This window comes from Odocoileus virginianus, chromosome 10 (genome assembly GCF_023699985.2).
Source record: "Odocoileus virginianus isolate 20LAN1187 ecotype Illinois chromosome 10, Ovbor_1.2, whole genome shotgun sequence".
Lineage (NCBI taxonomy): Eukaryota > Metazoa > Chordata > Mammalia > Artiodactyla > Cervidae > Odocoileus > Odocoileus virginianus.
In genome coordinates, this window is record NC_069683.1 from 1,028,471 (window position 1) to 1,053,216 (window position 24,746).

At 57.7% G+C, this 24,746-nt stretch overlaps 1 protein-coding gene across 1 annotated transcript; it reads left to right on the forward strand.

Annotated features, from left to right (window-relative positions):
- Window positions 1–1,331: 1,331 nt before the first annotated feature.
- Window positions 1,332–21,159, forward strand: LOC110146903 (beta-galactosidase-1-like protein 2). The gene is made up of 15 exons (XM_020907988.2): window positions 1,332–1,435; window positions 4,454–4,546; window positions 5,427–5,508; window positions 6,302–6,366; window positions 12,917–13,001; window positions 14,616–14,696; window positions 15,213–15,319; window positions 15,838–15,987; window positions 17,586–17,654; window positions 18,036–18,123; window positions 18,926–19,013; window positions 19,338–19,449; window positions 19,843–19,959; window positions 20,052–20,115; window positions 20,898–21,159. The coding sequence occupies exons 1-15, from the start codon at window positions 1,349–1,351 to the stop codon at window positions 20,903–20,905; spliced, it is 1,296 nt and encodes a 431-aa protein (XP_020763647.2). The 5' UTR covers window positions 1,332–1,348; the 3' UTR covers window positions 20,906–21,159.
- The last annotated feature ends 3,587 nt before the right edge of the window (window positions 21,160–24,746 follow it).

The following is a 24,746-nucleotide window of genomic DNA, read 5'->3' on the forward strand; positions in this document are numbered from 1 at the left end:
TGGCGCCCCAAGCCCGTTCCCGAGCGAGTCGGAGCAGAGAGTTTCGCTTGGTTTCCTGGGTGCACTTTTAGTTCATGCCTCCTGCCAGTTCCCCGTTTCATGACCTAGAAGATGCACTTTAAAATACCAGGAATGATACAGCGTTTGTTTGTTTGTTTTTTATAAATCTCCATCTCATCCTTGTAGTGCAGAGGTAGAATCATTCTTTTCCTTAATGGAAGCTACTGGCTAATCAATATCATGTAATCAGTATCTTTATAAGTTCTAACTTTTGTGATGATACTAATAATAGCACAAAATTGGATTGATTATCTCTTTTCAAAGAGGGTGGTTTTTCTTATCATTTTTAAATGGTAGTAAAATGTACATAATATGAAATTGGCCATTGAAAACCATGCTGTTTTGTGGCATCAGGTGTGTTAAAATGTTGAACAACCATCACCACTGTCTCCTTCCTGAATGTTTTTTGCTACTCAAAACGTTGCCCAGGCACCCCCATCCTGCTTACCCCAGCCCCTGGCAACCGTTACGCTCCTTTTGGTTTCTGTGGATTTGCCTAGTCTGTATACTTCATATAAATGGAATTGTATCTTATGTGAGGCTGTGTGCCTGGCTTCTTTCTCTTGGCATAATTTTCTTCCTGCCGTGCCACACAGTGTATGGGATTTTAGTGACTGAGCCCAGCACAGAGCCCTCGCCACTGGGCTGCCAGGGAAGCCCCTCCCTTGGCATCGTGTTTTCCAAGTCTGTACATGCTCTAACATGAACCAATTCCTCATTTTTAAATGAGCAAATAATATTCCATTAAGAAATATTTTTTAAAAAGTTCTGAAACATTTTAATAAAAATCTCATACCAGACTAAGGATTGGCGATCTTCTTTTAAAAAAGGCCAGATGATCAATATTTTCAGCTTTCAGGGGCACAGACAGTGTCTGTTGCAAGGTTCGTCTCTACTGCTGCCGCAGGACCACAGCTGTGAAGACGAGAAGCAAAGGGTGGGCCATGTGCCAATAAAACTTTACTCACAGGAACAGTCAGCAGCTCTGACTTGGCCTGTGGGCTGCAGCTTGGCAGCCCTGCCCTGATTGCTTTCACGTCCAACAAGCCTCAGTTGTATTTGGGGGGAAGAGGTGGCGGTTGAGGTGTTGAGCTCTGTGTGACCGAACACAGGCTACTTTTTCTTAAAGATGGGTTAGCATCTCCATGTGCTGTTCCAGTTTGGCCATGTGAATCTGTGCTGTTCACATTTTCCAGCCTCAGACACGTGAACATTTCTGTTTGCTGTCTCCCACCTCAAGGCTGAGTCTCGTCTTTTCCATCCTAGCTGGTTACTCAAGGATTCTCATATGAAGCTGAGAACAACTTACAAGGGCTTCACAACAGCAGTGAATCACTATTTTGATGACCTGATTCCCAGGATTAGAGGATTACAGGTAAAACCTGATTCCCCATCTTTGTGACCAAGGGAAATACTTGCCTGAATTGTCTTCCTAGGCAGGGCTCAGCCTACTTTCTTTTACTCACAAGCAGGAAGCATGTATAGCAGCGAATTCTAGTTCCTTATTTAAGAAATACGCTTTTTTCTGCTTTTATTTCTGTTCCTCATCTACTGTCTTACGGGGATGCCGTTTCCTGGCAGGATGCTGGGAACTGCATTCTGTATATTTTTATGTCTTCTGCATTATCTGTTTGCTCTCCAACACCATAATTGGGAATTTAATGACAGTCATCAGAATGTCTTAACTTTCCTGCTAAAGATGGCTGTGTGTCAGTCTTTCACAACTGATAGGTGATACAGATGACCTTAGGTCAGTAATTTTGTAGAAACTGCAATTTTTTTTTTTTTAATGTCTCTCCCCCTGCAATAAAACCATGGTGTCACACACGTTCATTGTTTGAGTAGAAATAATACAACGCCATATTGCTGCAAGGCTTGGAAAATACATGAAGGACTGTATAAGTAGGTAGCAAATGAACAGAGGGAAGGAACAAAAGGTATCTATTAGGTATCAAGCTTTCTATTGGGCTTCCCTGGTGGCTGAGTGGTAAAGAATCCCCATGCAATGCACGGGCCATAGGAGACTTGGATTTGATCCCTGGAGGAGGAAATGGCAACCCACTCCAGTCTTCTTGCCTGGAGAACCCTATGGACAGAGGAGCCTGGCAGGCTACAGTCTGTGGGGTCTGCGTGAAGAGTGACTTGGCACGCGCGCATCAAGCTTTTTATTAGGCAGTTGGTGTTTGCGGAGCATATCTGATCTTCACAGCAATCACTGGAAAGGGATGCTACTGTAGGGTTAGCCACAGGCTGGAAATGGCCAGGCAAGGCTTCAGGTCGTGTGGATCTACTTGGGGCAGAGCTGGCTCCTGACTCTGAGCATGCCCTGGGGTCATCAGACGAGGTGACGGTGGCTGAAGGGCCGGTCTGTGTGCACCTGGGGACCAGAGATGCAGGGACGGTCCTTTGCGCCCCTGGAGCTGTGCTGGCCAGGGTGGTAACCTTGGCCGCTGGTGGCTATTTCACTTAAAATCTATTAAAACTAAATAAAGAATTTAGTTCTTCATTCACACCGGACACAGTTCAAGTGCTAGGTAGCCACCTGTGGATGGTTGCTACCACATTGGACAGTGAGAACACAAAACATTTTCATCATCAAAGAAAGTTCTAGCACGAACTGGCACACTCTCTGCACCCCAAATCAGGACATTCCCCATCTTGGAGTGCCTGCAAGACAAAATCAGTAATCAGAAGGTTGCCCGGTGAGCAGAAAACCTGGAGCCGCAAAAGCTGGGGGTCTTATCCTTTGAGCCACCAGGGAGGCCACCTAAAAAGTATTTACTAATTTTCTGCTGTGCCACACAGCTTGTGGGGTCTTGGGTCCCCAAGTGGGGGTAGAACCTGGGCCGCAGTAGTGAAAACCTAGAACCCTAACCAATAAGCTACCAGGTGACTGCCAGTATCGTGGCATGTTCCTATGTGTGCTGCGCAGCCACTAAGTCATGCCCAACTCTTTTGCAATCCTGTGGATCATAGCCCGCCAGGCACCACTGTTCATGGGATCTTCCAGGCAAGAACATTAGGGTGGGTTGCCATTTCCCATTGCAGGGGATCTTCCTGACCAGGGATCGAATCCACATCTCTTGCGTTGGCAGGCAGACTCTTTGCCACTGAGCCCCGGGGAGGCACACAGGTTTGGGGAGCTCTTTCAGGCTCTCTTCTGCCCACTCAGCGCTAGTGCAGCTGGTTACGCTCTGCTTCCGGAGTCTTACCCCGTTTCAGCTCTCCCCACCAGGTCCTCCCGGGTCACAGGAAGCACAGGTATTGGTATGTAGACACTTCCACCCACTGGCACATGGTCCTGGGAGCTACCTGGCTTCTTCCTTTCATTGTTGTGTGTCGTTTAATTCTGAGGGAGCAATGCTCTTTTCCTTAGTCCTGCGTGGAGGAGGAGGAGACCTTCCAGCGGCCATGTGTCTCCAAGAGCAGGTTGAAAAGGGCAGAGCTGAGTGTAGTGAAACTGACTAGGACGTGGCGGGTGCAAGATTCAGAGAGGAAACACGACCGCAGGGCTGGCAGGAGCTGTAAAGGCAGGGCTGACCGAGCTCGTTAACATCACAGAAGGGAGTCAGCAGGGGAGGGGAAGGAGGAGGTATTTGCCTGAGGGCCTTAACTGAGAGGGCAGAAACCCTAACCCTAACCCTAACACACAATCCTGGGACTGGGGAGGAGGCAGCAGGGCTAGAGGAGCTCAAGGAGGCTGAGGGGTGACTGGTGAGAGCAAGACCCAGGAGGGATGCTGCAGAAGGGAGGGCTCCCCGGAGGAGGAGACTGTCGGTGGAGAGAAATCAGACCAGGATGAAAAGGGATTGCATCCGTTTAGCAGAGAGAAGGTCAGGGTGGAATAGGAAGGGCGGCCGTGAGACCACAGTGAGGACAGGGTCACGAGTGGTGGGCTGTCGCGGGGTGTGCAGAGCGGCTGCACTGTTTGTCCACGAAGGGGGACCGTGCAGGAGGGGAGTATGGGGTCCCTGTGGCGGTGACGGGGCAAGTGAAGATGGGGGTGCAGGGACATAAGCAGAGTGGGTCCCCCAGGGGGAATGACACGCGTCCACGTAGGAGAGGGCCACACCCCTGTTTCCCTGGTGCCCCAGAGGAAGGCTGGGCGGAGGTCTAAGCCTCCGCTTAAGGTGTTAGATTAGGGGAGTCGGCGGGCGCTGCTCCCTGGGGGCACTGAGGAAGGCAAGGTGCTGGAGGCTTTGACCCCACGAGGCAGCTGCTGACTTAGTGACGGAAACTGCCCCCACTGTCGTGTCCCTGGGGCTGAGTTTAGGAGCAGGTTATTTTCTATGGCACTCTAAACGTGTGTGTGTGGTAGCAAATTGAAAAAGTCAGTCCAGCCTTTCCCCACCGGCTGACTCATCCTCAGACTCTCATCTCCTTGACCCCCCAGTTCCACGAAGAGGGATCCATTATTGCCGTGCAGATGGAGAACGAATATGGTTCCTATAACCTGGATAAAGGATACATGCCGTATATTAAAAATGTAAGTGCCCTTTCATTCTCCTCCGTCTTTACATACTTTTCTCACTTTGCTGATTCATGGAGCAAACATTCTGAGCAGCTAGAGCCTGCAAGGCACCATTTGGGATGCAGTATTTGTTAGCAATGGACAAACTTTCAAGTGTCAAAGTGTTCCTCTGTGTGCTCTGTAATCGGCGCCCTCGAAGTTCATAAATCAATGCTGTGTCCAGATTGGGGCTTCCCTGTGTCTTTTATTTGAACATATAGGACAGAGAAAAGTTATTTATTCTAAAGGGTTTGTAGTGTTGACTTTCGAACAGTCCAGCGTTTTAGTTTTCGAAAACCAAAGGGAAATCAGAGGACACCTCGGTTGCAGCAAAAAGACAAAGTCACACACTACTGTCGCGCTGCTCCCCGCACATGTATGAGGTGACGAAGTGCAGCTGGTGTTTCCACGCTGTTCCCCCAGACAGGGGCCTGCGACACCTGCGTGACTCTGATGTAAGCGCAGAGTGAGTCACAATAATTTTTCCTTCTGTGGATATCACAGATCTTTTTTGGTTGGTGTTTGTATAGTACACGGGCTTTTCTACCCTTTCATCTTGGATTTTTTTGTATCCACGTACTTCAGGTACATATTCTGCATATAGTTAGAATTTGTTTTCCTTAATCCATTATGAGAATTCTCGTCTTTGGAATGTGGTCGGTGTCCATTCCAGGTCATTGCTGATGGTTGCATTTAAGTCCCTTTTGGCTGTTCTCATTGAACAACTTACCAGCAACGGCGCCAGTGAGGCCTCCTTCCCGCCCCCTCATTCCGGTGCCTGGACCCTCGCCTTCTCCTGGGGACGCACCCCCCCCAGGGCCGTGGGCCGCCGTTCACCTTCCCAACCGTCCCACAGGCACTGCTGAGCAGAGGGATCAAGACGATGCTCCTGACGGCGGACACGGGCCCGGGATTCCTGAAGGGACACACGCCGACCGGTACGCACGGCGGCTTTGCCCGCCTCCGCCGGCTGAGTCTGAGGGTCTGCTGAGGCTCCCTTGCCCCGTTTCCCGGGCCGGGCCGTGTCCAGGTGCACGCGGCCCCGACGTGAGGGAGCAGGGTCCCCCTCGCGGCCCCGCATCACCCTGCTGGCCTCTGGCCCCGGGACGCAGCGGAGGCGTCTCTGCCACTGCCCCGGGCCAGGCCCAAACCCCCGGGAGAGGGCAGGGTCTCCCAGAGAAAGTCCTGCCCTAGACCCGCCCCGGGAGAGCGTGGGGCGAAGGGTCCGGGGCATAAGAGCCACGAGGAAACGTGCAGGAGAATTCCAGGGGGACTCACGGTGGGCGCACAGGACGGAGGAGGAGGCACGCGAACGAGCTGGAGAGCGGTGCTTCGGGCTTCCCTAGCCTGCCCGGCCCTGGCCTCGCCCTCCGCCCGCTCTTCCCGGGCACGGTGGGAGAGACAGTGTCCTGCGCTGGGCCCGGGAGGCCGGCAGCCAGGCCCGAGGCCTCCGGGCGCCCCGCCCCGGGCTCGGCTACCTCGGCTGGCTCTTTATCCACCAGCACACGGGGTCACTCTCTCCGCCCTGCTTGTTCTCCGGGTCACTCGGCGAAGGCTGAGCAGATGGGCGCAGTGTGTCTGAGCGGTGCTGGTCGAGCCCCTGTGGACACACGCGGCCCGTCTTCGCCGGCACAGGCTGCGGGCGTGGCGGGCGTGTCTGCGGGCCTTGGCTGCTGGCGGAGGCGGCGCCGCGCCCACTGGTAACCCCGCCTGGGTCTCCGTTCCCTCCAGTGTTCGCCACCCTCCACATGAAGGGCATAAGGAAGGACACGTACGAACACCTCTCCTCCGTTCAGGTGAGGACGTGTCAGAGGCGCGGGGTGTTCTCCTTCCTCTCATGTGAGGCCTTCTGGGCTCAGATGTTCAGGAACTTCTCAGCTGTGATTCGTTCAGTTAGAACCTGGATCTGTTACGCGCTGGAAAGGCCTGCTGTAGGTGGTTCAGGTGCAGTTGCGTCACAGTGCCCACAGGGCCTGGCCCCCAGCCTGGAGGAGGGCTCAGGATGGCGCCGCGGGCTCACGCAGCGCTGAGAGTCCCCACCGAGGGCGGGGGCTCCGCTCCCCCCACAGCCCAGGGGCTCCGCTCCCTCCATGTCCAGGGGCTATGCTCCCTCTATGTCCAGGGGCTCCGCTCCCCCCACAGCCCAGGGGCTCCGCTCCCTCCATGTCCAGGGGCTCTGCTTCCCACACAGCCCAGGGGCTCCGCTCCCCCCACATCCAGGGGCTCCGCTCCCCCCACAGCCCAGGGGCTCCGCTCCCTCCATGTCCAGGGGCTCCGCTCCCCCCACAGCCCAGGGGCTCCGCTCCCTCCATGTCCAGGGGCTATGCTCCCTCCATGTCCAGGGGCTCCGCTCCCCCCACAGCCCAGGGGCTCCGCTCCCCCCACATCCAGGGGCTCCGCTCCCCCCACAGCCCAGGGGCTCCGCTCCCCCCACAGTCCAGGGGCTCCGCTCCCTCCATGTCCAGGGGCTATGCTCCCTCTCTGTCCAGGGGCTCCGCTCCCCTCACAGCCCAGGGGCTCCGCTCCCCGCACATCCAGGGGCTCCGCTCCCCCCACAGCCCAGGGGCTCCGCTCCCTCCATGTCCAGGGGCTATGCTCCCTCTCTGTCCAGGGGCTCCGCTCCCCCCACAGCCCAGGGGCTCCGCTCCCCCCACATCCAGGGGCTCCGCTCCCCCCACATCCAGGGGCTCCGCTCCCCCCACAGCCCAGGGGCTCCGCTCCCCCCACAGTCCAGGGGCTCCGCTCCCCCCACAGCCCAGGGGCTCCGCTCCCCCCACATCCAGGGGCTCCGCTCCCCCCACAGCCCAGGGGCTCCGCTCCCCACACATCCAGGGGCTCCGCTCCCCCCACAGCCCAGGGGCTCCGCTCCCCCCACAGTCCAGGGGCTCCGCTCCCCCCACAGCCCAGGGGCTCCGCTCCCCCCACAGTCCAGGGGCTCCGCTCCCCCCACAGCCCAGGGGCTCCGCTCCCCCCACATCCAGGGGCTCCGCTCCCCCCACAGCCCAGGGGCTCCGCTCCCCACACATCCAGGGGCTCCGCTCCCCCCACAGCCCAGGGGCTCCGCTCCCCCCACAGCCCAGGGGCTCCGCTCCCCCCACATCCAGGGGCTCCGCTCCCCCCACAGCCTAGGGGCTCCGCTCCCCCCACAGTCCAGGGGCTACGCTCTCTCTCCCCACATCCAGGGGCTACACTGTCTCCCCACAGTCCAGGCACTATGCTCCCCCCACAGCCCAGGGGCTCCACGCTCCCTCCATGTCCAGGGGCTACACTCTCTCCCCACAGTCCAGGTACTAGGCCCTCTCCCTACTCCCCCCCATCACAGTTTGGGAGCAAAGCTAGGAACCAGCTGGGGCCCCAGGTCATGACTCCATAGCCTGAGCTTCTGGCTCTGCCAACAGAGCCTCAGGTTTTGGGACACCCTGCACACAGGAAGCCGGGACACCCACTAGGAGTTTATACATCAGTCACTGTTCTACACTCCAGGTGCAATTTGCTAACCAGATGTCACTTTTTGCCATAGCAATCTGCCTGATAATATGGGTAACATTCTACTTTTATTGAGATTTGCAAACCAAAATGGACCTAAAGTCAGTTTGCAAAAGTTTTTACCCTTTGAATGAATAGCCTCATTCATATTTACCTGTGGTTCAATGAGAAAGACAAGAAACAAAAATAAACAGAACTCAGTAGGAAGTGCTGGTTCCAATAGAAGCATTAGGGGGAATCAGAGGGTGCATAAATCTCTACCACCAAAAGAGATCAGTGGCTGGATGCTCCACTCTGCACCTGTCCGAGCTCTGCAGTATTAGAAGGAAAGGAACACTCTCCTAATTTCCATCAAGACAAGACAGTGCCTAGAATTCTAAAAAAATAGTTATCTCCCCGATTCTGTCCTCCTTCAACCTAAGATAGAACTAGGATTTAGAGAAGAATGCAAAGATACAAAGTGCTGAGTATCCAGCGACTTAACAACTGGACCAACACCAAGGGCTGTTGGTCCCTGGTACAAGGGAAATGGTAAAAGCAGTACAGAGATTTGCAAGGACTGGAGTCAGTGCATCCCAAGAAAATATAGAGAGGGAATGTAACTCTTGGGGCAGTGCAGACACTCAGGTAGAATATGATGGTGATGGTGGTGGTGAGGATGGTGATGGTGGTGATGATGATGGTGGTGGTGGTGATAGTGATGGTGGTGGTGGTGATGATGATGGTGATGGTGGTGATGATGGTGGTGATGGTTGGTGATGGTGGTGGTGATGATGGTGGTGGTGGTAGTGGTGATGATGGTGGTGGTGGTGGTGGTGATGATGGTGGTGGTGGTGGTGATGGTGGTGGTGGTGGTGATGGTTATGGTGGTGATGGTGGTGGTGGTGGTGGTGATGATGATGGTGATGGTGGTGATGATGGTGGTGGTGGTAGTGGTGATGATGGTGGTGGTGGTGATGGTTATGGTGGTGATGATGGTGATGGTGGTGGTGGTGATGGTGGTGGTGGTGGTGGTGGTGGTGGTAGTGGTGATGATGGTGGTGATGATGATGGTGATGGTGGTGATGATGATGGTGATGGTTGGTGATGATGGTGGTGGTGGTAGTGGTGATGATGGTGGTGGTGGTGATGGTTATGGTGGTGATGATGGTGATGGTGGTGGTGGTGGTGATGGTGGTGATGGTGATAGTTATGGTGTTGTTGTTGTTGTTGGTGGTGGTGGTGATGGTGGTGGTGATGGTGGTGATGGTGGTGGTGGTTATAGTTATGGTGTTGGTGGTGATGGTGGTGGTGGTGGTGATGGTTATGGTGGTGATGATGGTGATGGTGGTGGTGGTGGTGATGGTGGTGGTGGTGATAGTTATGGTGTTGGTGGTGATGGTGGTGGTGGTGGTGGTGATGGTGGTGATGGTGGTGGTGGTGGTGATGGTTATGGTGGTGGTGGTGGTGATGGTGGTGGTGGTGGTGATGATGGTGATGGTGATGGTGGTGATGGTGGTGGTGGTGGTGACTATGGTTATGGTGGTGATGATGGTGATGGTGATGGTGGTGGTGGTGGTGATGGTGGTGATGGTGGTGGTGGTGGTGGTGGTGGTGATGGTGGTGGTGGTGATGGTGATGGTGGTGATATGGTGGTGATGGTTATGGTGTTGTTGTTGTTGGTGGTGGTGGTGATGGTTATGGTGTTGGTGGAGGAAGAATATGGGATAGTAAGTGGGGGGTTAAAAATGATATCCTAACTATAATTAATAAAGTCTTCAAACTGAGTCCATTTATTCATTAAATGAATCAGCCAGTAAATGTTTTTAGCACTTGCTATGTGCCAGTTCTTCCCTGGTGGCTCAGATGCTAAAGCGTCTGCCTACAATGCAGATCCGGGTTCGATCTCTGGGTTGGGAAGATCCCCTGGAGAAGGACATGGCAACCCACTCCAGTGCTCTTGCTGGAAAATCCCATGGACAGAGGAGCCTGGTCGGCTATAGTCCATGGCGTTGCAGAGTCAGACACGACTGAGGGACCCCACTTTCTTTCTTCCTGTGAGCCAGCTGGGCTTCCCAGGTGGCTCAGTGGTAAAGAATCTATGCGCCTAGGAGAAGTTGTGGGTTTGATCCCTAGGTCAGGAAGATCCCCTGGAGAAGGAAATGGCCGCCCGTTCCAGTTTCTTGCCTGGAGAATCCTGGTGAGATTATAGTCCATGGAGTCACAAAAGAGTTGGACATGACTTAGCAACTAAACAAGGACAGCAGATGTGCCAGTTAGGTATTTATTTGTCAAGGCATTGTGGATAAAGCAGGGAAGGAACCCTATAAAATCACCACTTTTGGAACTTGTATTTTAGTGGTAAGAGACAGGTGGTAAACAAGTCAAATATGGAGAAAGCTTGTAACACAAGCTAAGAAAACATTCTATGATAATATTTATATATACAACTTTTAGTTTACATACCCCCCCCATTTTTAATGTTTGTGTCTTACATTACCATGTAAGAAGCTATTGGTCCTATCCTTATCTTGCCTATGAGGAAACCATGATTCAGAAAGGTAAAATTTCTGCTTTGAGATCATCTGTGGTCAATCATGTAACAGAATAACCCAGGTTCAAATCCAGTCCTTCTGCCTCCAGATCCCATGCTCATTCCTTGTTTTATCCCACTGCCATCTGAACTCCTCTGGTGAGGAGAGGGTCAGGGCAGAAGGATGAGAACACCCGTCAGAGTGGTTTGGAGAGGCTGAGACGCACTCTTGCCGGGAACTCCACCCCGACACAGCGCCAGGCAACTCCCAGCTCAGCCTTTGCCACTCCTGCTGCCTAACTCCTGGATTCCGACCCGAACGGTGGGCTCTCAAACACCCAGCTCTGAAGGCTCACGGGGATTGTGCCCATAAGACCTGCTAGACCATAGCCAAGAAGCAACTCTTCCTAGCCACTATGGAAGTCCGTATGGAGGTTCGTGGGGAAACAGAACCGCTTCTGATGCAGCGCTCTCCTCTGTAGGTGTTTAGGGAGGTGTTATCGTAGGTGTTATCATCCTGAAGAGCTGTGCGTGCTGCCTCTTCACAGCACCATGCCTCACGGCAGCCACAGTGTGGAAGCAGCCCCGGTGGGTAAGGACGGATGAGCGGATGAAGAGAATACGATACGTGTATCTAGTGGAAAACATTCAGCTTTTAAAAAGGAGGCAATCTGTCATTTGTGACCGCATGGATGAGCCTGGACAGCACTGAGCCCGACAGATAAGCCAGACAGTGAGAGCCGAATAACGCCCGTGGCGCCACTTCGGTGCGCAGCCCCCGGAAGAACGCAGCAGACTCCCAGGACAGCTGCAAAGTGGCTGCCGGAGGCTGCGGGTCGCCAGGGGAACTGGGAGGAGCTGGAGAAAGAGCACAGGCTTACCGACAGGGTAAACGAGGTCTCGGATGCATCACTGATGCTTGTGGTAAACAGCACTGAATCACTTAATTGAAGTTTGTTGAAAGAATATAATATAGATGTTTCTACCAAAAAAAAAAGTGAAAGAAGGAATTGGGAGTGAATCTCACATTAAGGAATTGGGAGTGAATTGTGAGTGAATCTCACAAAATTTTGGAGCATTTTCACGGAGCAGGGGAAATTCTTTCTGGTACTAGGGAACAGAATTAATTTCAGCGGGTTAAGGGAATAACAAAACGTTTATTGGCTGCATGTATGGGTTGTACTTTCTCACAATCTGAATTCTCCAGAAATGGAATATACTGTCTGGTGATGAATTTGCCATCACCTGAAAAGGCAGGGTGTCCGCAGGGGGCAGTGCCCGCCCAAGGATGAGGTGATGGCTAGAGCCCCCATGTAGCAGACCCTTCCTGAAGTGAGGATCTGTAATGTGGGGTCCTGCGGGGCTGCGAGGAAGGAAGCTGTAGGGACTTAAGATGCACAGCTTCCGTTTGTGTGCGTGTGCCCAGTCGTGTCCAACTCTGTGGCTCACCAGGCTCCTCTGTCCGTGGGGTTCTCCAGGCAAGAGCCCTGGAGTGGGCTGCCATGCCCTCCTCCAAGGGATTCTCCTGACCCATGGATCGAACCATGACTTCTGTGTCTCCAGCTTTGGCAGGCAGCTTCTTTTCCTCTAGCACCGCCTGGGAAGCTTGAGTCAATCTTAAAGGAGTGAGCACATTATCTTTGGAATTCAGTAGAATATTTTTAAAATGTTAAATTACAGGATGCCAGGCAGAAATTAATGAAAAGGTCATGTGATTTTGTGGTGCACAAAGTTGGCAGTGGTTTTGTTAGTTTAATTCTTTTTGTCTTTCTTTGAAGCATTTATTAGCTTAGGCAGGAATGTGAATGCTGCAGGGGGCTGGGGGCTGGGGTCCCCGCGCTGAGAGCAGACATTCCAAGGCTGCATTAACTTTCAGAGCTCGAAGGAGCAGCGTTGACTTTTAACTGTGGAGTGCGTTGACTTTTAACTGTGGAGTGTGAGCCTGAATGTGGAGGTCATAGGTCCTGAAGGCCTGGGACAGGGGAAGGCCTCCGACCTCGGGCCTTGGGCTGGCCCAGGGCAGAGCAGGAGCCGGGGATTGTGTGGGAATCTCGCTGGGCTTGCATTGTTGGCAGTTGGTTCTTGACATCTTCACTGACTTCTCTGGGTCAGGTGCTTCCCTACGAGACCTCTCCTGGGGTCGGTCCAGGGAATGAAGAGATTCTGCTGTTCTGGAAACTTAAGGTGGCCACGGCCATTGATTTCTCCAAAGCTGGAACAGTGAGACCACGAGAGGCAGGCCAGGCCGGGCGTGCACTGTGAGAGCAGTGAGAGGCCATGAGGATGCCCGCGGTGAGGTGGGCCGGGTGACCAGCCGGCTCAAACGCGTGGACGCTCTGCTTCCGCAGGGCCCTGGCCCGGTCATGATGATGGTGTACACCGCCAGGTCTCTGGACGGGTGGGGCGCTTCTCGAAACACTATGGACTTGCACAGTGAGTCGCATGTCGCCCCTGCTCGTCTCCGAGGGGGGGTGTCGGCGGGACTCCAAGGGCGCTGGCCTGCGATTGGAGTCCCTGAGGTCGACGGGGCGGGCAGATCCTGTGTGCTGTCTGTGCTGTGCTGTGCCCCTCCTCCCCTTCCCCTCCCTCCCCCGCCCCCCACCTGCAGTCCTGAGGTCACCCAGGCTCCTCCGCTCCCCCTCCCCCTCCCCTGCCCCCCACGTGCAGTCCTGAAGTCACTGGAGGCTCCACTCCCCTCCCCCCTCCCCCTCCCCCTGTCCCCCACCCCTAACAGTCCTGATGTCGAAGAGGCTCCTCTCCCTCTTGCCTGCCCCCCTCCCTCTCCCCTGCCCCTCCCCACCCCGCACCTGCAGTCCTGAGGTCACCCAGGCTCCTCTGCTCCCCCTCCCTCTCCCCTGCCCCTCCCCACCCCGTACCTGCAGTCCTGAAGTCAGGGAGGCTCTGCTCCCCGTCCCTCTCCCCTGCCCCTCCCCACCCCGCACCTGCAGTCCTGAAGTCAGGGAGGCCTGCTCCCCCCCCCCCCCCCGCCCCCTGCAGTGCTGATGCATGAAGCCCGGGAGATGCTGAAGCTCAGGTTCTCCCTCAACTTCTACATGTTCCATGGTGGCACCAACTTCGGCTTCATGGGCGGGGCCGCGTTCCGCGGCCATCGCCTCCCTATGGTCACCAGCTACGGCAAGTACCAGTGGGTCCCGTGCGTCTGCCTGCAGCCGCCCCGCCTCTGCGGTCTCCGGCCGGGGCCTTTGCAAGCAGAGAAGCTGGGAGCTTAGCTCTGTCCATCCACTGTGCAGCCTTTGTAAGAACCTTAGCTTTCCTTGGCGGATGATTTCTTTTCAGTGCTGTGTTGGTTTCCGCCATCCAGCAGTGAATCAGCCCCAGGTATCCACCCTCCAGGTGGGCACTCAGTGCTGCCTGGGCTCCCAGTGCGAGACGCACATTCCCATGAGCCATGGTCCTACCCACGGTCCTGTGCCTGTGGAGACGTGGCTCTCAGCCTGCCCACTTCCCGCCTGGACGCCTGCGCAGCTATTCTCTGAGTCTGCATCTCTGTTCCTCCTGTGGCTAGGCTCATCGGTACCATCTCTCTAGGTTCCACATCTGTGCGTTAACATATAATATCTATTTTTGTCCTTCTGACTTACTTCACTCTCTATAACAGGCTCTAGGTATATCCATCTTAGCTCAACTGACTCAGATTCACTCCACAAGCCTTTGTTCTTCCGGGCTCACTGTGAAACCCATTCCCTTGATCCCCCTATCCCGGGTGTTGGGTGTTGATGACTAGGTCTCCCCTAGTCTGCGACTCTGCTCAGAGACCAAGCAGGCAGCGAGGGTGAGAGAGGGGAAGGGGTCTGGTTGGCAACCTCCAGGTCCCTGCAATGGGCTCCAGCCTGGGCTTCTGACCCCCGGGGTTGCCATCTGTCCCTCCCGGGGGAGCGTGGGGAGCCGGCATTGGGCACCTTCCTGCCTCAAGGTCTCCCTCCCAGAGCAGCTGTGTGAAGGGCCCTCAGACTCAGCAGCAAGTGCTGACGTCCCTCCGGAGGCTGGACCTTTTAGGGAAGGTGACAGATTTGTTTCTATTCTCAGACTATGGGGCACTGCTGACAGAGGATGGAGACTATACACCCGAGTATCTCACATTCCAAAAGCTTTTTCACCCTGATGCAGGTATCCTCCCTGCCCTCCAGAGGGCTCTGGGCTGTGGGGGGCGGGGGGGGCTGGGAGCGGTGCAGACGTGGTCTTTGGGCGAGTCCAGCTCGCCCCAGCGTGTTTTATCCTCAGGGGCTGGGGAGTCGGGCTGCATGAGACACGGTCCCCCCAGCCCCGCCGTCGGTGGAAACTAGAGGACCAGGCCCTCCCCAGAGCCATGAGATGCACGTGTCTGGGTGGAAGTGGGGAGAGGGGGCAGAATCTGAGCATGCGTGTTCCCCCGCTGGCTTTCAGGAGATTCTGAGCAGCAGGGCTGAGATGGCTGGCCCAGGGGAGGCCGAGGTGCCGGCCGCCTCCATTTCCGGGACAGCAGGGCGCATGGGCCAGGCCTCTGGGTGCAGGAGGACTCCCTCCCCTTGGTCCCTGCCCCTGTGGTCCGTCCGTGGTGCTGGGCAGGCTGGCCGGGGGTAGCAGAGGGCACTGCACCCTTGGACGGGGCTGGGAAGGAGCCAGCCTCCTGCTTGTGGTTCGCAGAGGTTCCCAGCTTCCGGCAGGAAGACTGCAAGCCTAAGGACACATACGCGCCCCTGGCCGCAGGTCACTTCATATCCCTGTGGGACACCCTGATTCACCAGGATGACGTGAGTGCCCTGTGCATGGACGTGAGCTCAGGACTCGGCGGGGGAGGGAATGAACACAGGGCACAGAGAGCAGTCTTCGCAGTTTCAGTCCCTTCTACTCCTACAGTTCAGATTAGGAGACCTAGATTGTTGCTAAGTCGCTCAATCGTGTCCGACTCTTTGCGACCCCCGTGGACTGCCGCCAGTCAGACTTCTCTGTCTGTGGGATTTTCCAGGCAAGAGTAGTGGAGTGGGTTGCCATTTCCTCCTCTGGGGAATCTTCCTGACCCAGAGATGGAACCTCCTGAGTCTCCCACACTGCCGGTGGGAGGTTCTTTATCTCTGAGCCACGCGGGAGCCCAATGCATCTGTCCCCTCCCTCGGGGACCCCCCCCACCCCTCTCGGTCACCGCAGAGCGGAGCGTCGAGCGGCTGCCGCAGACTCATCATCTCAGAGGCTCACTTGGCCCCATGTTCCCTGAGCTTCCTGGCCTGTGATGAGGCCGCCCCCAGCCTGGTTTCCGCTCCCGTCTCTGCAGCAGCCCGTGAGGTCCATGGGGCCGCTCTCCATGGAGCAGCTGTCCGTGAACCAAGGGAACGGCCAGTCTACTGGGTACATACTTTATGAAACTGTCATCACCGGAGGAGGCGTCCTAAACTCGGATGGCCATGTGAAGGATCGGGGCCAGGTAAGGGGCGGGGGCGGGCAGAGGGTGCCCTTCTCTGCTGGCGAGACCCTGCCATGTGGCTGAACGTCTGAACAGCAGGCCAGCCTCTTCCTGACCTGTGGAAAGCCGCCCTGTGTCTTACCTCTGGTCCCTTTCGGGACTTGCTTGGTGTTCATATGTAAGCCACTGCTCTCACAGGTGTAAGGTACTGGGTGTCCGGAGGACGGGGGGCGGTGCCACCGAAGCCTGAGTGCCCTTGATGCTGCTCGTGGAGGAGGACCGGGAGGGGCCTTGGACACCCCCATGTGCCTCAGACAGAGACCCCAGGTGTTTCCTTGGCGCGTTGCGGTCGGATCTGTGCATTTAGTTCTCGAAACGCCCATCGAAGATACCTGTTACCAGTGAGGAAGCTGCAGAGAGGTGCAGTGACCTCGCCCAGGAAACAGGGGCTCTGGGCGCTGGGGCCCCTCCTGCCTGCCCCGCGCAGGGGCTGTTCCAGGCCCCTCCCGCCCCTCATGGTCCCATCATCCCAGCCTCTGTGTCCCCCTGCACTCATCGTGACCTTTTAGCTGCAGACCCTCATTCCCTGCTGTTTGCTGAATGCGTGTCTTCACTCGGGCTTCCCAGACTCATCATGTCCAAACCCATCGTGAGCTTCTTAGAGGAACTGCAGCCGCAGCCCCACACCCAAGCTGTGGCCGCCCCACCCGGGCCTCCCCCTCGCCTTGTCTGCTGGGTCCCTGGTGGAGCCGCATCACTTGGCTGCTCTTTGCAAACCCAGGCTGTCTCGCGTGGTCTTAGAATTCTGCGGCACGGCCATCAGACCCTGTTCCTGACCTTCCTGCCTCAGAGGGCTCACTGTCCCCACCTCGTGGGGCCCCCAAGTTCCTTCCCGAGGGCGAGTCCCGTCCTGACTGCCCCCACTCCCGGGCTCTCCCCACCGCTGCTCTCCTGTCGCGGTCCTGGGTCTGGGAACAGCCCCTCCTGCCTGCGAGCGCAGGGCGGCTGTGTCCTCCTCAGCCCCGCTGGAGTCTTCGGGCTGGGACTGTGTGTGCACCACGGCCAGCGCTGCTGCAGGGAGACCCTTAGTCACTCAGTGTGGTCACTCGAGCAGGGACTGTCGAGCCTGTAGCTCTCCTCTTGGGACCTTAGTAAGCGTAAAATGTGAATCCTTTGTTCTGCATGGTGCTGACGCATTGGATCTCGTGGATTTTGATGTGTATGGTCTCCTAGTCAGTTCCTCTCGGGAAGTTGCAACCTAACTCAGCCCCGCTGCCGCGCCCTCTGTGGGCCCTTCTGTGTCCCGCGGGGCTCGAGGGGCGGACACGCACGGTGGGCAGTGGGGGGTGGGGACGCAGTCACGGCGTCTCTGCCCTGAAGGCGTGTCCGTCGTGGTGTCCGCCACCTCCGCCCCCTCCCCTGGTCCCCGTGGGCCCCCGGCAGGGTCTCTGGGCTCTCCTCGCGCCCCTGGGCCAAGCTGCCTTCAGTGTCCCCTCTCTGTGGACCGGCCTTAGCTGGTCGCCTTCCTGGAAGCAGACTTAGTCCTCCCCTGGGACCCAGGCACCTCACCCCCTCCTGCCCTGTCTGCACCCCACAGTCTTGCCCGCTCTCTTTGGCAGGTGTTTCTGGATGACAAGTATATAGGAGTCCTGGATGACGCGCATCAAAGGCTGACTCTTCACAATGACGTACATACCGCTCAGTTCCAGCCCCCTGGGGCCCTGGGCTTCCTCACAGAGGCCCCGCAGGGCCGAGCCGTGCGCTCCTCGGGGGGCGGGCAGGACTGTCCCACCCTGGGTGTTCGCTGCTCAGAAAGCTCTGGTTGATCACCAGCCTCAGAAGAGTCTCCAGTAGACTGCTCAATGCCTCTTCATTTCTCGGCAGGCCCAGTATGGGAGGAGGGTGGAGGAGGCGCGTCAGGGTTTGCCTGGCCCGGAGCTGAGGTCTGGGGTGCCAAGCCCCACCCTCTGACAGCCCCCAGTTTCCGAGATCGTCCCAGTCTTGGGGGGTCCCAGTGCTCTCCAGAAGAGGCCTGAGTGCCACCCCCCCAGCTGGTGTGTGTTGGGCAGCATCACAAGGAGTTCCTGACGCTGAGGATCCTGGTGGAGAACCAAGGACGGCTTGCCTCCGGGACCAGCATGAACCAGGAGAGGAAAGGTACGCCCTGGCAGAGGAGGCGCCAGGCCACTCCTGGGGTGCTTCCCCAGCACGGGCAGCCGTGACCGGGATCACGGTTTGGAAGTGGCGGGGGCTCTCGGTCAGTGAGAGGCCTGCCCGGGAGCATGACAGAGCGGGCTTCAAGGGGAGGAGGGTCACGTCCTGCTCTCGGTGCCCCCGAAGGTGCTCTCCCAGCACTGAGTGCGCAGAGTGCCCTGCCTCTTCCGGGAGGAGGCTGCAGAAACACCCTTGGAGAAGAAAGTGGGCCAAGTGCTGCCCTGGGTTCGCTGATTGTCCCTCCCTGGAGCCCATGCCTCTGTCCTGGCCTCCTTCAGCCTCCCCATCCTCCTCCGTTCTCCTCATCCTCCCCTGACCTCCTCCAATCTCCCTGACCTCCTCCATCCTCCTTAATCTCCTCCATCCTCCCCATCCTCCCCTAACCTCCTCCATCCTCCCTGACCTCCTCTGTCCTCCTTAGCCTCCCCTGACCTCCTCCACTCTCCCCTGACCTCCTCCATCCTCCCCATCCTCCCTGACCTCCTCCATCCTCCCTGACCTCCACCATCCTCCCCTGACCACCTCCACCCCTCCTGACCTCCTCCACCTCCCCTGACCTCCTCCATCCTCCCCTGGCCTCCTCCGTCCTCCCTGACCTCCTCCATCCTCCCCTGGCCTCCTCCATTCTCCCTGGCCTCCTCCGTCCTCCCTAGCCTCCCCTGACCTCCTCCGTTCTCCTTCAGAGGGCCAGGGGCATTTATCTGCAGCTGCCCTGCCTCGGTGTCCTCTCCCCTCTCTTCTGCAGGTCTTACTGGGAACATCTATCTAAACAGTTCTCCACTGAGAAAATTTAAAATCTACAGCCTGGAGATGCAGAATAAATTCATACAGAGGTGGGTGACCAACCACTGGCTCTAGGTGCCTGATCACAGATGGGGAGACCAGAGGCCAGCCAGCCAGACATTTTTGTGTTCACACAAGAGGCAGAGACCCAGAACCCTGAAGAAAGTGACCCCAAGTCTCCTAGTTGTCCAGGACAGAGTGGTTACTGCCCCCACTCCCCGGCCTTGGTCTACTGTCTCATTGCTGTGTTGTGGACCCCAAATGGGCCACTGGAGGGGACAGTGGACTCAGCAGGGAGGAGACAGCCCTCCGAAGGCACAGCTGACATGCCGTCAAGGAGGGTGTAACCTGTCCACTGGACTGACTCTCCCTAGGAAACTTCCCAACATCTGGAAGCCCAGCTTTCTCCACGCTGAGGGCCCTGCATTCTTCCTTGCCCTCCTGAGAGTCGGCAGTCAACCCAAGGACACCTTCTTGAGCCTGCGGGTGAGTGGTGTTCTTCCCAGCTGTGTCCCCAGCCAAGCTTCTGTCCCAGGATACCTTCGCCACCCCACGGCTGTCTGGTGTTGACTCAGGGTGGGGAGGGAGGCCAAGGAAACGTGCCCAAGCTGCCTGCCACCCTGTGTCCTGGGGGTGGGGGGTGGGCGGCAGTGGGGACGTGGTGGGGCCCTGAGGTGGGTGCGCATGGAAGGCGAGCTGGAACCCAGTGCCTCCCTCTTGGGGGCCCGGAGCAGGAGCCAAGGCCGGGCAGGGGCAACAGCGGAGTCTCCAGGCCACTACCTCTCGAGGGCCGCAGCCGGGCCTGCGTGCTGAGTGTGGCTGAGGCCGCAGCCTGCGTCGTGTGTGTGCGTCTTGCAGCCCTGCTTCAATGTCTTCCAGGGCTGGACGAAAGGAGTGGTCTTCATCAATGGACAGAACCTGGGACGCTACTGGAGCCTCGGGCCCCAGGAAACACTCTACCTCCCGGGACCCTGGCTCAAGCCCGGGTTAAATGAGGTGACCTCCCGCTCTGCACCTCTCCCCGCCCCGGGCCGTGCTCGCCCCACCCCGCCAGCGTGTGTCTCAGGGGCACCCCTGCCTCTCTGCAGATCATCGTGTTTGAGGAGTTCAAGTCCGCCCTGCTGATCTACTTCAGCAACGTCTCCCAGCTGGGTGAGGGGCTTCCTCCCGTAAGCGGCTCCGGCAGCTCACCGCCTCCCGAGGCGTCTGCGCATGCTGCCCGGGTCCCGGTCACGCTGTACCTGCCCTAGCACCTCCCCTGCCGGCCTTTCCGAGGTTCTCACGGCCACGTCTGCTGTGTCTCCTGCTGCCGTGGCCCCTGGGCCCTTCCTGGCCGTCACAGGGTGGGGGACGCGCGGCCCAGCCAGGACAGCCGGAGCTGCCCCTGCCCAGACCCCAGTGCGGAGCCACCTCCTCCACCCATTCCCCCAGGGTGGGGCGGGGCCAAGGGAGACCACGCCCCTCCCTCTCAGGGTACTGAGACTGAGGTCAGACCGTGCGCCCCTCCTTCCCAGGGTACTGAGACTGAGGACAGACTGCCCGCCCCTCCTTCCCAGGGTACTGAGACTGAGGACAGACCGCCCTCCCCTCCTTTCCAGGGTACTGAGACTGAGGACAGACCACCCGCCCCTCCTTCCCAGGGTACTGAGACTGAGGACAGGCCGCCCGCCCCTCCTTTCCAGGGTACTGAGACTGAGGTCAGACCGTGCGCCCCTCCTTCCCAGGGTACTGAGACTGAGGTCAGACCGCCCGCCCCTCCTTTCCAGGGTACTGAGACTGAGGTCAGACCGTGCGCCCCTCCTTCCCAGGTTACTGAGACTGAGGACAGACCGCCCGCCCCTCCTTTCCAGGGTACTGAGCGCAATGTCAGACCGGCTGCCCCTCCTCCTCAGGGTACTGAGACTGAGGTCAGACCACCCACCCCTCCTTTTCAGGATATTGAGAGCAATGTCAGACTGGCCGCCCCTCCTCCTCAGGGTACTGAGATTGATGTTAATCGGGCTGTGGCTGAGCTGAGCCATCTCAGAGCCCTGAGCGCCTGCCAGTCCTCCAGGCCCGCCCAGTCGCCGGGACCACTCCAGAGATTCTGTGAGGCCTGATCCTGCCGGGTCTGCCATCTGCTTCCCCACCAGCCGGCCCGTTCCTCCTTTGGCATAAGTCAGCTTCCCTGTTAGCGGAACACAATAAACACAGCAAACTGACCAAAGCCAATCCTCTGTCATGCTTCTGTAATAAAAGCTGCTGGTCCCTGAGGACAGTGGTGAAGAGATGCTCAGCGCACTTGACCCCACAAATGTGAATCTGGAACAACAGCTGTCTTCCTGAGAAATCAAATATGAACGCTAAGTGAGGGATTGGCAAGCAGTTCATATGTTTTATATTTTCAGTGTTAAGAAAGGGTTTTCCTGTAACTCCCCAAGTCTCACTCCATACATCATTGCTTTTCCACACTCCTAGGGAAACCTTGCTTCCTGGAGACTCAAGACTCCAGGTGGCCTGGTCCTGTGCCCCTCTCATCCCCCAGCGCCCCTCTCTTCCCACTGCCCCCCTCCCACTCCACGCCCCTCCCCCGGCCCCTGACTCCCAGCGCCCGTGGATTCCTCTCCTGCTCGAGGTTCCCCTGGGGCGCACGCCCCACTCTGAGCCACAGCGGGGAGCACCAGAGCCATCTGCACACTCGGGTGGGGCAGCCTGCTGCCACGGCAAGGGCAGGCAGAGGGAAGGCCTGCTGATTCCAGTGCAGATGGGCCCTGGGGAAAGAGGGTCCCCACGAGGTGCGTGGGCACCGTGCGGCGGGCGGCTGAGGAGTTCCAAGCCACCGACCGAGTGGCCGCAGTCAGCCCAGGTGGGGGCTACACTCGCCGCCCCAGTCGACCAGAAAGTCAGGGTCGCGAGCGCTCAGCCTGCAACCCGCGTGTCCAGGCAGCCGCCTGGCGCGGACCAGGCCTCCTGCCGCCCAAGGCGGTCGGGGGCGCTGCCCTCATCGCCCATGCTCTCGAGAAGTGCAGGAGGGAGAACCCAGCGAGACGGTCAGTCGTGCCGCTCCCGCCGCTCTCCCCACCGTGGGCCCCCCTGGGTGTGCAGCACAGACCCCCAGAGGGCCCGGGTGGGTGCTGGGCCGAACCCCCAGAATGCGTGCGCCTACCAGGTCCTTGGGCGTTGCTGGACTGAGGCCGCCCCCCCAGCCTCCCGCGTGCACGGCCTCAGCCAGGGCAGCCCTCCTCCTGGCCTCGTGGCTGTGGGGTGGGCGCCCTGTGCCCCTCAGGCTGTCGGGCTGCACGCTTGGCGTCTGCTCGTCAGGTGCCAGGAGCACCTACCCCTGGGGTGACAGCCAGCGTGGACACCACCATCGGTGTCGGGCCCGCTTCCCTCGTCACGGGCCCTTCCGGGCACAGTGGCCGCGCTCTGGCTGGCCGAGACCTCTCCCCATGCCTGGGACCTGCAGGAAGAGGCCTTTGGAGCCATCAGTGCTGTTTCCCCCTGATAACCGAGGGCAGCGCCTTACACGGAAAACCGGTAACTTGTGAACAAAACACATGAGTGGCAGTCCTCTGCCCGTGTGAGCCGGCGGGCGATTTTCTTCGATTGTTGGGTCTTTGGGATCCCTCTCAGCGTTAGGCGCGGAGGAGTCACTGCAGTGAGCGGAACAGAGTGGCGTCCAACATTCCCACCTGGATTGTGCAGAAAACCTCCGCAAGGGGACTGAACGCTCCTTGTATCTCAGGGGGCCTGGTTTCAGGGCCTCCAGGGCAGGCCCGGAGGCAGGCCCTGGCAGGGGACTGTGGCCTCCGCGCAGGTGCCGGCGTCTCCAGGGCGCGTTCACAGGGGGCTGCCCGCCCCAGCCCCTGCCAGAGGAGCCCAGGGGGAGGGGAGACCCCTCTGCAACTTGAGCTCAGCCGGCTTCTATCAGTAGGAGCCCTTCCTTTAGCTTCCCGCTTTGAAGCAAGTTTACCGACTCAGATGCAGACCGGAAATGGACTAGGCTCATTTCCGCTGCCCGCCTGCGGGAAGGGAACACTCATCAGCTTCGGGGCCGGCCTCAGGGCTCGGCGTGCATGACCCCAGGGACCTGCTGTCCTTCGGGGAGGGGGAGGCCTCCCCCAACCCCGGCCCGTGACGGCCCTTGCGTGTGCACAAGGTTACAGCGGGCTCCCCGCCTCCCAAAGCCTCCCAAAGCGCGCCCACGGCCCCCTGGGTGGAGCTGGGCTGAGAGCACGTGGCGTTGCGGGGACGGGGCTGGTGGTCCGTTTGTCCCCCAACCGTCGGAGCACCGCCCTCTGAAATCATGTTCATGTCTGTTCCCGGGGGGAGCAGACGCAGCTCTGCGCAGAGCAGCAGAGGGCAGGGGGCAGACTCGTCGGGGACCCGGGACAGACCGCCGGCCTCCGGGAGCCGGATGTGTCTGGATTCCGTCACGGCCGTGTGCAAAGGGTCCCTCAGCTCAAAGCAGGGTGTTTCCTCATGTTATGCTGTTCCCGAAACCCGTGGAAAGGAAGAGGGAACCAGGACCTTCTGGGAAGGAGGGATGACATCCAACAACAGGCCCGGGGGTGCCCAGAGCCAGCAGGGCATTTGTTGCTGCTGCCCGTGAAGGCAGGGGCTCTTCACCCTAGGTGTGCAGTGGGTCACCCGCAGAGCCGACAGGACACACAGCCGCCCACACTTTCACGGTAACTCGGACTTTACTCACCAGTGCGCCAGATGTAAATACCAAAACCCAGGAACCATCTCAGGCCCTAGGGCACAAGTCAGCCTTGGAATCACCTGGGGTGTTTTGATAGACATGCAGCATCATGGAGGTGTGAAGTTTTTAAAAAATTGTAAATATCTGTTGCTTAATTCATTTAAAAAACAGTAAACCCACTATCAGCTAGCTAGCTAGACAGATGCCAACTTTCAGTGGACTCCTCCAGCCAGCAGCCTTGGAAGTCATCCAGAAGAGAGTAGACCGATCTCACAGAATTACTGTTTCCGGCCACCTCAGGGCCCGTTGGGGCTTCCCTGGTGGCTCAGATGATCAAGAACCCGCCTGCAATGCAGGAGACCCAAGTTTGATCTCTGGGTCGGGAAGATCCCTGGAGAGCGAAATGGCAACCCACTCCAGTATTCTTGCTGGGAGAATCCCATGGACGGAGGAGTCTGGCAGGCTACAGTCCTTGGGGTCCCAAAGAGTTGGATATGACTCAGTGATGAACATTTCCACTTCAGGGCCTGCTGCACTCTTTGGCCATACACTCCTCTGGTCATTGTCCCCGTGCCTTCAGGTGTGAGCCTTTGTCTTTTTTCTGAGATACCGTGGAAGACAGATTGCCTCATAGTGAAGACTATCTGATCCAGCATTCTTATCCTGATAAAGGTCCTCTTGTAATCAAATTTCAATGTTATGAGAGAAATTCCAAAGAGTTCCATCATGACATGAAAATGAAGCCTCCTGCTATGAGCTCTCCTGGGCTGCAAAGGCCAGCATCACTTCATACACAGCGGACCTTCTCCCCACTCTCAGATTATTAATACCTTTGCCTAAGACATCACTGGGGCTTCACTGGTGGCTCAGTGGTAAAGAACCCATCTGCCAATGCAGGAGCCCTGAGTTCAGTCCCTGGGTCAGGAAGATCCCCTGAAGAAGGAAATGGCAACCCACTCCAGTATTCTGGCCTGGAGAATCCCATGGACCGAGGAGACTGGCCGGCTACGGTCTGTGGGGTCATAAAGAGTCAGACACGACTGAGCAATCGAGCACACAGACATGTGGTAAATTACTGGGCTGGGGTCTTGCCTGTGAG